This window comes from Periplaneta americana, chromosome 14, assembly GCF_040183065.1.
Source record: "Periplaneta americana isolate PAMFEO1 chromosome 14, P.americana_PAMFEO1_priV1, whole genome shotgun sequence".
Lineage (NCBI taxonomy): Eukaryota > Metazoa > Arthropoda > Insecta > Blattodea > Blattidae > Periplaneta > Periplaneta americana.
The window spans coordinates 32,104,954-32,118,903 of NC_091130.1; the positions used below are offsets into that span (position 1 = coordinate 32,104,954).

Consider the following 13,950-nt stretch of genomic DNA (forward strand, 5'->3'; position numbering starts at 1 on the left):
ACATCCTTAACCTCTTTTTCTCTCTCAAAGTGAAAGTCCAAGTTTCACAACCATACAGAACAACCGAAAATATAACTTTTATAAATTCTAACTTTCAACATTTTTGAAGCAGCCTAGATGACGAAAGCTTCTCAACCGAATAATAACAGGCATCTGCGTTTAATTTCCTCTCGTGAGTAATTTATATTTGTTACTGTTGCTCCAAGGTGTTTGAATTTTTCCACATTTTCAAAGGATAGATTTCCAATTTTTATTTTTTTCTCGTACCTACAATGTTCTTAACACGAAAAATAATCATATACCGTCAACTGCGGTTATAGTGAACCTCTGCGGACCAGCATATTTCGTTCACTATATCCGAGGTTCACTAAAACCGAAGTGTCTGTTTTTATACTACTGACGTTGCTATACATACAGTATTAATGCCCGTTTGGGTCAGACCGCGTTCAATATCAGTACTAATGTTCTCTTTATCTTCCAACTTAAACACTTTACGCTTCGACATCCTGATGTTCACAGTTCGAAACTTGAATCTAATCTGGCCATGTAGGTAGTAGGCACTGACCGATTTCGCACCTCTTCCCACTAGACTGTAGAGGTATGCTACTGTGTACTGGGCCTTGGAATTTCCCAGGGTTCACTTTTACAAAGATGCGAGAGGAAGGGTTGAGGATCATTATACTGTAATCCTACTTGTATTTACTCTTTGGTCATCACTCTAATCCCTTTTACAAAATAAAACACTTTTTTCTCTTCCTATTCTTTTAATAACCTCTGATAAAGGACTCAGAACTAATCCTTCCTTTATTCCTCACTGCATAACTATTGTCTTTAACATGTTTCAAGCTGTCCAGGAAGCTGAACAAATCCTTTTTCTTTCAATGCACTTAAGGAGTAGAAGGTTTGATATTTTGTTCTGAACATATTCTTGGAAGTTTATAGGAGAAAGGGTTTCCTAAATTACCATTTTGGCCAATGTAAAATTACATTTTCTCTGGGGAAGTTATAGTTTTAGGTTCACTATAACCGGAGTGAGGGTTCACTGTAAACGGAAATATTAATGTTTTTTTTTTAATAAATGCTGGTCGGGACCAACGATTTATTTTCATTATAACCGAATGTTCACTATAACCGAGTTCACTATATCCAGAGTTGACTGTACTGTTTTTTTGTGGAGGTTTACTTTCAAACCAGTGGCGGCTCCTGCATATTTCTTAAGAGGAGGAAAGAAGTTAACAGCGCAAAATGACACCTTCTTGAGAGAAACATGCTACAAATTAGCTTACATGCATACATGTAACACCAGGTAGTGTTAGGGTTGGCTTTCTCTTTCGTATAGCAATAATCTGTTCTTGTAAACTAAGTTTCCTAAATTGTCCAAATATGTTTTCACTTCCATTCATTGGTGGATAATTGCACAAATTAACAATTACAAGGGAATTCACAAACTCGCAGCATTTTTAGCGCACACTACAGCATCACACGTGTTGGTAGAGACTAGCTACTAACATATAACCAGGACCGGTTTACGGAAGTGGGAATGAGAAATAATCTGTTAGGAAAGCGAGAACACTGCACCCACTCACATGGTCTGTGTTGCCACATGTACATTTTACGAGTTCAGTATCACATGCTTTTGAAGAATGTCAGTTCTTGTAAAGCCATACTACCATTATTGCTCAAAGCTTCCGGTGGCCGATTAATTTTTTGTGTTAAAAATAATGTAGTTTGGCGTACTTTCAATTTCAAATATATTTGTACAAAACTGACAACTTGGCTGTTGTCCTATCTAGTAGACAATGAATGGAAGTGAATTTCAGGAGCCAAAAAGATCTGCGATACTAACGTAGAACTACTTCCTCTTTGTTTTATATAAATCTAACTTCAACTTTGAGATATCCTCGAAAGTTTCAAACCATGAGTAGTAGCTTATATAAAATGCAATGAATAATATATTTTAATTTATGATTAAAAAAATTATATGATGTTTTTCATAGCTTTGCGTTAAAATTGTTTTTATTGTGCCTCCTCCTAGATGTGTTATAGTCTGGTTGAATGCAGCACCGTTAGATGGCAGCGGTAGCGAGTTTTCGGTTTGCTGCAAGACCAGTCGGTTTCTATTTCCCGCCCATGCGCTGATTCAGAGGAGGATCTCCTCCCTAACTGTTCATTCGCTTGCTTTAAAACTCTGCTTCTTTCTCTGGCCGCCAATGCGCTGTTGTCTATGTGTGTTAACTGCAGGAAAGGAGGAAAGGATTTGCTTTCCTCCACACAAACAATCTCGCATCTTTCTCACAGTTTTCTAGCGGCACATGAGCGCGCGTCGTTTAAAACTCGATCAACCGAGGTTTTCTTATAGCTGTGAACTTAAAAATTATCGAATCTTCCTCGAATTTCAAGGCATATATTTCATTTGGTATTTACTTTCAAAAGAAGAAAAATGTGAGGAGGACGTTCCTCCCTTCCCTCCCCCGAGAAACCGCCACTGTTTCAAACATATCTCCTTATTTGCTTCAAGTAAAATTTCCTTATTTTCCCTAATAGTTTGTGAATTTTCTCCGGACATATTCATGTACTACCAACAGAAAAATTAAAATCTAGTGTTTCTTTGGCCCACCTTGTGTTACAACTAAACATGTCTTCCTTTTATTAGGATACATTGTACTTGTGCGACTGTACTGAACAAGAAGAGCATTAATATTGACCAGAAATATTGACAGTAATATTGATTCTGTAGGGCGACTAAATATTGATGTGTACTGTAAGTATTATCGACTCATTATTAGCGATCATTATTACTGACCTGCAAGGAATGCATTAATGTTACATAGGCTATATAGTATTTATTTTGTTAATACTGACACTACTACTACTGCTGCTGCTGCTGCTGCTGCTTACTGGCTTTTAAGGAACCCGGAGGTTCATTGCCGCCCTCACATAAGCCCGCCATTGGTCCCTATCCTGAGCAAGATTAATCCAGTCTCTATCATCATATCCCACCTTCCTCAAATCCATTTTAATATTATCTTCCCATCTACGTCTCGGCCTCCCCAAAGGTCTTTTCCCCTCTGGCCTCCCAACTAACACTCTATATGCATTTCTGGATTGACCCATACGTGCTACATGCCCTGCCCATCTCAAACGTCTGAATTTAATGTTCCTAATTATGTCAGGTGAAGGATACAATGCGTGCAGCTCTGTGTTGTGTAACTTTCTCCATTCTCCTGTAACTTCATCCCTCTTAGCCCCAAATATTTGCCTAAGCACCTTATTCTCAAAAACTCTCAATCTCTGTTCCTCTCTCAAAGTGAGAGTCCAAGTTTCACAGCCATACAGAACAACCGGTAATATAACTGTTTTATAAATTCTAACTTTCAGACTTTTTGACAGCAGACTAGATGACAAAAGCTTCTCAACCGAATAATAACAGGCATTTCCCATATTTATTCTGCGTTTAATTTCCTCCCGAGTGTCATTTAGATTTGTTACTGTTGCTCCAAGATATTTGAATTTTTCCACCTCTTCGAAGGATAACTCTCCAATTTTTATAGTTCCATTTCGTACAATATTCTCGTCACGAGACATAATCATATACTTTGTCTTTTCGGGATTTACTTCCAACCCTATCGTTCTACTTGCTTCAACAAGAATTTCCGCGTTTTCCCTAATTGTTTGTGGATTTCCTCCTAACATATTCACGTCATCCGCATAGACAAGAAGCTGATGTAACCCGTTCAATTCCAAACCCTCTATGTTATCCTGAACTATCCTAATGGCATATTCTGGAGCGAAGTTAAAAAGTAAAGGTGATAGTGCATCTCCCTGCTTTAGCCCGCAGTGAATTGGAAAAGCATAAGATAGAAAATGGCCTATACGGACTCTGCTGTAAGTTTCACTAAGACACAGTTTCTTATAGATAGTAATATTGATTCTGTATGGTGACTAAAATATTGATGTGTACTGTAAGTATTATCGACTCATTATTAGCGATCATTATTACTGACCTGCAAGGAATGCATTAATGTTATATATAATATTTATTTTGTTAATACTGACACTGTTATTGACAATGCATGTCTACGTTACCGAAACTCAATAACTTAAGTTCAGAAATCCTGGATTTTGCAGTCGTTCGTCCTTTGTATTCACTTCATATGCCGTCATAATAAGCGTTGTAATACAAAAGAAGATACATCACAGAGTATTGTTAATCTCGCCGTATCGCATCCATCTCAAAGCTCAGCTACATTAGCCAGCGAACTTGTGATGTGGGTCCACTCACTCACTAACACGGTGTGCCGTCACAACGCCCGTCTTGTTAATACTGTATTCTCCGGTCTGTTTTTACTCGTCTGGTGTTCTTTATCCCTTGCTCTTTGTACTGAGCTTTGTCATTGTTTCTTCCCCCCCCCCCCTGTGCGAGGCAGTATTTTTGTGCTGTGGTGTGACAATAATGTATCTTTTGTCGATATTAATCAGCATCATGTATCTGTTCTTCCACTCCACTAGGCCATTCATATTGTTTGATGTTATAAAGTTTTCGCATCTTTTTATTCCGTAACAGTTGTGCTCTTACAATCGCCCACTTAACAGGCACTTTATAAATCAGCACCACGATGCACGGTGTTATTTTTGTGCGCGGTATGTTTTCACTCCACCTTTATCAGCCGCGAATCCCTTGTCTGTTTGTAATGCTCTCATTGATCCCGTCACCTCTGTCTGAAGCTTAACGTGTATTTGAATACGTGCGGATGATGCTGATAGAGCTTACCGGACGACACCCTGCCTGCCTGCCTGCCGATTACATTGATTTTTAGAGTACAATACCAGTTGGGACAATTTTTAACGTGTATTTCGCGACAGTTTTTCTGAAATGCTGGGATTCCCGCAGAAGATAAAATGACAATACACGATGACGTAACTGATCGACCCTCTCCCCTCGTTCCCTGAAGAAAATAAATGCCACGAAGATAACAGAATTTCTCGTAAGCTTTCTCGGCATTTCAGTTCATTTATCATGTTGCAGATGATGTTTGAGATTATTTTATTGGCCTGTTATGTGAAATGCATAAGGGCTATTCCATCTCAAATCGACCGAAATATAGAGAAAATTGACCTTGCAATTTTTAAATACAATGAAACTTTTTCTGTCCGTTGACAACTGTGATACAATCCTTTGTGCAAAATTTGATCCAGCAGAACTTCATTGTGTTTAAATTAAAAATATTTAAATTTATTGTATTTTCATAAAATTAGCAACTTTAAACTGTTGTGGCTCCGAAACCCTTTCACCCAATGATCAAAATCATGGTTTATTTTGATGCTGAGAAATTAAAGTTTATATTGACATGTAAACAGTTTTTCATATTTTGTATGGAAATGGAGAAACTTAGATTTTTCTTCATTAAGACGCCTTTGCCCACGAAAAAAATATTTTTAAAATATATGGTTAGATTCGGCATTGAAAGTACAAATAAACACATATTTTTTACTGGTGCACCGTTGATAAGAAAGTATTGAAAATATCAAATAAAGAAAATAGTATACGCGCGTGAACTAACCAGCTGTGAGGCGGGAGCTAGCCGAGACAAGCAAGGCCAGGAGACAAACACGTAATGTTTCGTCTAGTAGCGCATAGCTGGGCTAGCTTTATCATAAGTTTTCATAAACACAGGAGTAAAATGACGCCCAACGCTCGCTTATCTTCAGCTCTCGGCCAGTGCGTGCGGTACTGCACCGTTCAAGTCTAGGCGTGTGAAAATAATTTATTTAATACCCTCGAAACTTATTGCCGAGCCACTAAGCAAACAATGCCGAATCCCTCTTAATAATGCAAGGTTTTTTCTCAATATTTTTTACATTTTTACAAATGGGCAAAAAGCCTAAACGTAAGTAAAATCAGATTATCTGTCTCTCTGTATATAATAAAAATAAGGTTTACTTCTTATCATAACCTACCAAATGTCAGCTTCAAAATCAGCTCCCGTTCAATGTTCTGCAGTAAAACGTTCCAGAGTTCTGAGTGCTGAAAGAGGCTTGTTTTTATAAAACACGCTAAATTTGTCGCTCAATAGTACAAAAACCGTTTGACTTTCGATAATATATTTTTGAAAATGCACTGTCCTCAGCACCTTGTATAAATAGGGAAAAAAATTAGAGTATTAAAAAAATGCAAGGTTTTTTACTGATCGATTTCTTATGGAATACCCCATAAATAACACAATTACCTGTGCACCCGAATAAGAAAATGCATTTCATTTTTCTTGATTGCATACAAAAGTAAGATACCTAATTTAATTTGTAAATTCTACGGTTAAAGCATATTATGCTATTATTTTATTCGTTCGTTTATTCATTATATATTGTTTATCAATTTATGTACTTCTTTACTTATTTATTTACTTCCTCGTATTGTTTATTTATTTGCTTATTATTTACTTACTACCCGGCAACGCGAACTTCCAACGCGGAAAATATGTGGAACAACACGTTGTGACGTCATCGTATCATAACTTAAACAGTCGCCTGGTCGACTGCAGCGCCCTGACCTACAAGGCCAAGTCGGAAGTTCACCTTGCTGGGTAATAAGCTACGTAATACTTATTTGCTTATTATTTGTTTATTTACTTGTTTAGTTGTTTGTTAGTTCAGTTGAGTGTTTATTTGTTTATTTATAGTTTATTTATTTACTTAGTTACGTATTTATTTGTCTATTTACTTATTTATTTATTTGCCCCAAATTCGGCAAGACAAAATGAAATCATCTTGTATTCGTTCAAATTTGCTTGCTGTAGATATTCTTATCCATCGTTTCTTTAACTAAACGGTTTCATTAAAAGTTCTTCATAAAAATATCTTCACAGTACACGAGAATAGGAGGCATAATTCAATGTTTTTGTTATTCAGAGAATGGGAAATTTTATCGTCCGCTATTTGGATTTGTAAAATACATCATCGCGTTCTTCATTCTTGTGGAGTAATTATAATTAAAATTGGCACATTGGTTTTGAAGCTCTTATAAGAGTACACGGGCATGACGATTTCATGTGACTTCCATTTTGTTTATAAAAGAATTTAATTTGAATATAGAATTATTCAAAAACAATACTGTCATTATTTTACTACTTGATACATTTTATGACTTTAAGCTTTTCACAAAGTTTGTTTGCCATTTCAGTATTGAAGACGGAGAAAAGAAAATAATAAAAACAGGAAGAGAAAAGAGAATGTAATTCTCGAAAGGAAGGAAAGAGGGTAAGAAGAAAGCAGTTGGAAAATGAGTTAGGGGAGAGGACAAAATAATTGGAAAGAGAGGGAAGGGAGGAATATTAAAATGACTAAATAAACAAGTTACATTCAACTTTAGAATTCACACTCTTATTCCTCAACACTTCGTAAGTTTAATCTCAGTTTATGTAAGCAACAAGCGTTCACGATGAAAAATCTCTTTAAAAAACTCCTTATTCCTTTAAAGTTTTGCTGTATTGTACTATACAGTTGTTAAAAGTTCATTACCACAGAATAATATTGTGTGTAAATAATATAAACTAATAGACACCAAAACCATTCATGCTATTTCTATTTTATATTTAAAAATAGTCATTCGAAATATGGTTTGAATATTAGATTCAAAATTCTGTACTGAAATAGGGTTTTAATATTAAATTCAAAATTTTGTACATAAATAGCAATGGACAACATTATAATTTAATCACATTTTTAAGATAATTCCACCACTTACTTATAACAAAATCGTAAATCTACCCAACTCATTATTATTATTATTATTATTATTATTATTATTATTATTATTATTATTATTGTAAATTTTATACTAAACAACAATGTAATTTTATTATCTCAACAATAATTATCACTCTCTACAATTTAATTTCACTCCCTTCAACAATGGGATTTGCTCTCCGCACATCAACACAGCGTTCGTTATTGCACTCCACAAACGACAATGACAATTTACTTGGACTATTACGAACAACAATGAACTGTTAATCTTAACTAATATTCACAAAGCACTATTTACAACACAGAACTGTCAGTTCTCAGTTCACAGCTCGTTTGTCTTGGCTAGTTATTCTAGCTCAGTCACTCGCGTTCACAGAATCTCGAACCCCAGACCTTCAGAGACGATCCGCTGCACTTCGAACTCAGGTCCCCCAACTGCGGTCCACTGCACTCGAAATCCGGGCTTCAGGCTCCACAGTTACGGACACAACTCAAGTCGCGCTCTGGTCTCGAAGCTGGCTTCACTGCTACACAAGACTGTCTGGCTTGCTCTCCACTGACTTTAACAACACTGCCTTACTGACTGACTGACTCGCGTTCACTTGCGCGTTGTCTTTTATAACCAAACTATAGTTTCTGGAGAGTTCGCGAAAGATTCCACTCTCTAATCATCCGGATATCTCTCCTCTCTGCTGCAGTCGCTCTTTCCCCTTTCTCCCCAACATAGCACATGTCACAGCAAGCAGATGCGCGCGCAACCTCCGCGCCGGCCGACCTTGCACTTCCTTCTGCTGGTAGTGAGTTCGAATCTCACGTCGCTGTCACATTATTATTATTATTATTATTATTATTATTATTATTATTATTATTATTATTATTATTATTATTATTATTATTATTATTATTCGGTTGAGAAGCTTTTGCGATCCAGTCTGCTTTCTAAAAAGCTGAAAGTTAGAATTCATAAAACAGTTATATTACCGGTTGTTCCTTATTGTTGTGAAACTTGGACTATATTATGCTTGGACTCTCACTTTGAGAGATGAACAGGGTTAAGAGGAGTGTTCGAAAATAAGGTGCTTAGGAAAATATTTGGGGCTAATAGGGATGAAGTTACAGGAGAATGGAGAAAGTTACACAACGCAGAACTGCGCGCATTGTATTCTTCACTTAATATAATTAGGAGCATTAAATTCAGACACTTGAGATGGACGGGCACGTACCACGTATTGGTAAATCCAGAAATCCATAAAGAGTGTTAGTTGGAAGACCTGAGGGGAAAAAGACCTTTGGGTAGGCCGAGACGTAGATGGGAAGATAATATAAAAATGGATTTGAGAGAGATGGGATATTAGGGGCTGGATTAATCTTGCTCAAGATAATGGCGAGCTTATGTGAGGACGGCAATGAACCTCCGGGTTTCTTGAATGCCATTTGTAAGTTATTGTTATTATTATTATTATTATTATTATTATTATTATTATTATTATTATTATTATTAATTTTACGTTTTAACCAATGGCGAGTTGTCAATAGGAGGCTAGAACAAAGATAATAGTTGTGATATATTAAGTCACATTAAAAGTAGCCTACAGCTCATACATTTTGTCAAGACACTCGCAATGTACAGTACGGGAACAACGTTTCTGTGGAAGGGGTAGAAGTAGAAGAGGAGGTCGGGCGTGTGTCTACCGAGTTCAAGGCAAAGACTGCCTCATTCCCCTATAATTCGTAAGTAGACTCATCCGATCTCGTGCGCAGCTCTGTAGGAAGAGTGGGGAAATGTCTGGACATAGTGCATGAGCTTTAAGAACAATGTATATTCTACTAAATAATTTACAATTACACAAATTTTAATTGAAGGTCTAAAAATGATCACAATTTCTATTAATATACAACTTGGCAGTTTTAATACATTTGCAGAGCAAGAAAAGATATCTCGAATAAGTGTTTCATGTGAATTTGTGAGCCTTCGTAATTGTGCCTGTTGAGCGTGGTTACGAAGGTAAAATGAAAAGAACGGTATTATTTAAGAATGTGGTTATGAAACGGCATAGGAATGTAACTGATGACTTGAGAATCTACATTCTTTCACTATAGACGAAATATTTAATGAGAGTATGTGTTACCTTTGTATTCTGTTAATTTTCTTTTGAGGGAATGGGGTTGTATTTGTATATTAAATGTGTAAGTGTAGAAATTAATTTTGGAACACAAAATAAAGTAAAAGGAACTTTCTCGTATTTGCTGTAATTGAATGAAGAAGGATGGAATACGATGGCATTGGGACTTATAACATTAAAGCTGTCATCATTTCTGAATGTGTGTCGTTCTTGTTTCCAGAGAATCGCACATTGGAGCTTCACTCACCAGATGGAGTGCATAGTTGTGTGCTGAGAGCTTCAGACCCAAATGAAACAGCTGCATGGTTCAACACACTCCACTCTGCACTGAATGTGCTTACTCTTCAGGCGCTGCAGGAGGCTAACAGGGCTCTGGGTTCTGTTCTCGGAGAGTTGCAGCACATAGGCTGGCTTGCAAGAAAACCTGCCACCACAGAGGTAAGCATTCCACCTGTGGAGCGGCGATTAACATTGCTACTTGTTGTAAATCCTGAGATTTATTCAGGAAATTTACTTACTTTGCAGCAGACAAATGCTGAAAGAGGACCTGAAAACTTCCATGGCCTTTCTTCCGCAATTCTTACCAATCCGCTCTCATCTAGCCAAGTGAGTTGGCATTGCATGTAGGATGTCATTAATGTGAAATGGAATACTGGATTGAATTGATGTTGTCCTGCGCTTCTTTAGTTGAAATCCGCGTTGTAACTGAGGTTTCTACGCTTTAGTAATAGTAGTATAGAGTTGTTGAAATCAGTATAATTTAGTTACAACTCATTAAGTTTGTTCCAGCACGGTTCAGAATCGATTTTGAACTGCCTGCACATGCGCAGTATCTTGAACCGATACTGAACTTCCAGTTTCCTGTTTCAGCGTGCTTTGGAACTCATTCGGAACGAGTGAAATTGGTTTTCGATTAAGAGCAGAAACTGACGCATGCGCAGATGGCTTAATCTTAGGTTGAGGTTAAAATGCTTCGAGACTGGGAAGGTGAAAATTAAAAAAATAGTTGATCATGAGTAATTTGGAAGATGATAGTGATATATCTTAAGACGAATTAAGTTCGGATGATGAATATAATTTTAATATGAGAAGAAACTCCGGAGGCCGTGAAAGAACAATTCATGAAACGTCCCAAAAATATAAAATCCCAAACTAGTTCTGAGAACATACTCAACTGGCGCATGCGTAGAAAGATGTTCGGTATTAATGGGATCTGAATTGCTTGCTGGAACAAACCTATTACTGCATTAATGTCTAGTCACTATTGAAAATTTCAGGTACGTGTTACGTGTATGAATTCACTGTTTGGATTCTCAGCGAAAACTCAGCATAATTCATAATTGACAGTTTTTTACTATAATAATGTAAAATATTGAACAATTTTTGTTACAATATTTTTATGAAATTTCATAAATTGTTACACATTAACTTAAGTTTCATTTCACCCATGAAACGGTTAATTTTTCATCCATTTATGTATAATAAATCGTAAGGAGATTGCTGTTCAAAGTTACTCTTTCTCTCCTTTTTTGAGAAATGAAACCAAGAATTTTTAATCCAGGTTGTCTATATCATTTTAAAAGGAGAAATCTTTCAAATGAGAATCGAACATTTCGCTGGTTATAGTCTTCTTTTGTCAAAACTCCATATGAAATGGCATTTTTGCATGAGCATTATTTAACGATAATAATATGTAATGGACCAAAAATGTTTAAAGCATTACGGTACCCTTATGAATGTCATGTGAGAGTATTTTTTTTAATGCTACTGAAGATCTCGTATTTTTTAGAGTCACTATACAGAATAAAAAATAAAAAACGTAAAAGTCCCATGGATAAATTCCTTGTGTCTGAACATTAATTTTTGTTAGTGAAATATGGTATTTTGATTTTTGAAAGACAGATTTAAAACGTAATATTTTTGTTGACAATAACTGATTGTGTCAAGTTAAGTTTTTTTTTTTACATATGTTATCAGTACAAAAATTAATTTAAAAGTGAAAGAAAAATCTTCGCTATGAAACCTTTAATATTTTAATAGTATATCGAGGCTTATGCTAAGTTAGTGCTTCAAATAGGCTAGATCATGAAAATTATACTGTACCATCTGTTTTCCTCCCGTCATTTGTGTTGTACATAGATCTAATTGTCATTTCGTTCTGTTTTTATTTCATAAGTGATCTATTTCATTTTTAATATTGATTGAAAATATATATAACATTTCTACATTTTACGACTTGGTAGCAATCTAATTTCAGGATAAAATTTGCGACGCAAATAGGTTTACTTTTTTGTAGTGTCGTGACGTTTAGAAACTAAAATGTCTCAGCTGTTTTCATGTTTATGATGTTTTTATTCTTGTGTTATAAGTGTTATACCCTTCAACGTACTTTTATAGTTGCTTGCAGAAATAGATGTACCGGTAGTTATAGTAGTAGTGATGTTAGTATTGGTGATAGTGATTGTTTTAATTATTGTTATTGTTCTTCTTAAATGTTTTCATCATCATTTGTGTGTTATTTTTATTGCGTAACACGAGTTTTCATTAGTCTTGTTTTATTACGTCACCAAGAGGTTATGTTAATCTTAATTCATTCTTACATTTTTGATAGGCTTACTGTGGCCAGTTTTTTTTATACTTTTTTGTTATTGTTAAGAATTATATTTGAACATAATAAACTTAAATATGTTAACAGGCATTAGCAGTAAATTAAATGAAATAAGTAGTTGCATTTTTTATTTTTATTGTTTTAAAGGTGCAACCCACAGAAAAGTGTACTTGACACGCCTGTTTTGAGAGTTTGCTTAATGTTTTAAATTTGATTTATGTAATATGTGCATGTTCAGACTCCTGTGTGTATGTTGAGATGAATAATACTTTCTTATGTTTACCGTATATGTTCAATTGCATATATAAAAAAAATCTGTAATTTAGAGCCAATATTAAAACAGTTTCACTATACTGCATTGATCACTAAGTATTTACAATGACATTTCGTTCTTCTCGTCCAGTTGTTATAATACTTTGTTTATAATACATGCTACATGCATGTAGATATTTCAAAATGTGTTTCTTTGTACTATAAAATATAAGAGTTTGAAATAGAAATAAGAAGTTACAAAAAACAATTGCGAAGCATTTTATTTACATTAGTTGTATAATAAATTAATTGTTATAAATGTAGTAACGAAAAATACCGCAGTACAATATAGCTCAGCAAGGTTAGGATGTATTTAAATCAATTGAATGAAACTATAAAATAACGTTTCTTACAAAGCAATAAAATTTCCATTTCTATATTCTGCATGGCACTGCAGCTATGTAAGAGAGTTTTTTCTTTCAAGATAAATGCTACCTTAAGTGTTCACTACGCCTCTTTCTTGCCTACCAGCAGTATGGTGTGTTTTCATCCTACATCCCTAAAAACTGACGGAGAGCTCGAGAGAATGAAATAACACTAGTGTGACAATTGCCACTGGGGAGAAAAGAATTGAGAATTCTGGTACCCTCTTCTGTTCAATGGGCTATTAAAATTCCTCAATCATAAATTTGAAATAATGGAGGGTGGTTCTAGACTCATATAATGGCAACAGACCATCCCCTTCTCGTATATATGAGACTTCCCTCTTGTCTCTGCTCCTATACCTAGCAGAACAGGAGGGTTGTGATGGCTGGGCAGTGGGAGGGGAAGAGTCGAAACTAATGGCACTCCAGGGATGGTTATTCTCTTTTAATGTCGGGGAAATTTGTAGTAATTGATTCAAGTACATGGAGTTTTAGTATTTCCACTGCCACAAAACTGGGTACTAGAGAGTGGTTGATCACTTACATGCACGTTACACCTATTGTGCTGTTTTATTTTACGCTTCTTTAGGTGTACAATTGGCAATTGTAAAGTGTACTTAACTTTGGAATGTTGTTTCTTTCATAACAATAAAACAGCATATCCCGCTGTCTTTAATTACTATTATTCTGAATTGAGAATTTGTGCTCTCATTAACAATTAAATGAAATGTGTTGTGATTTCTATTAGCATTATTAAATTATGTTTTATGTTCGTATCATAAATAACAAATTGTGAAGT

General features: G+C 35.4%; 1 protein-coding gene across 3 annotated transcripts in view; it reads left to right on the forward strand.

The window, feature by feature from the left end:
- The window catches only part of Syn1 (Syntrophin-like 1), a 703,617-nt gene that overhangs the window by 661,990 nt on the left and 27,677 nt on the right, over positions 1-13,950 (forward strand). For 2 of the 3 annotated variants that reach the window (XM_069845188.1, XM_069845189.1), the window contains exons 3-4: positions 10,087-10,304; positions 10,392-10,472. In XM_069845188.1, the coding sequence (XP_069701289.1) occupies positions 10,087-10,304; positions 10,392-10,472 (299 nt within the window). The remainder of the gene's footprint in view (positions 1-10,086; positions 10,305-10,391; positions 10,473-13,950) is intronic. The other variant, XM_069845190.1, reaches the window with a different exon arrangement.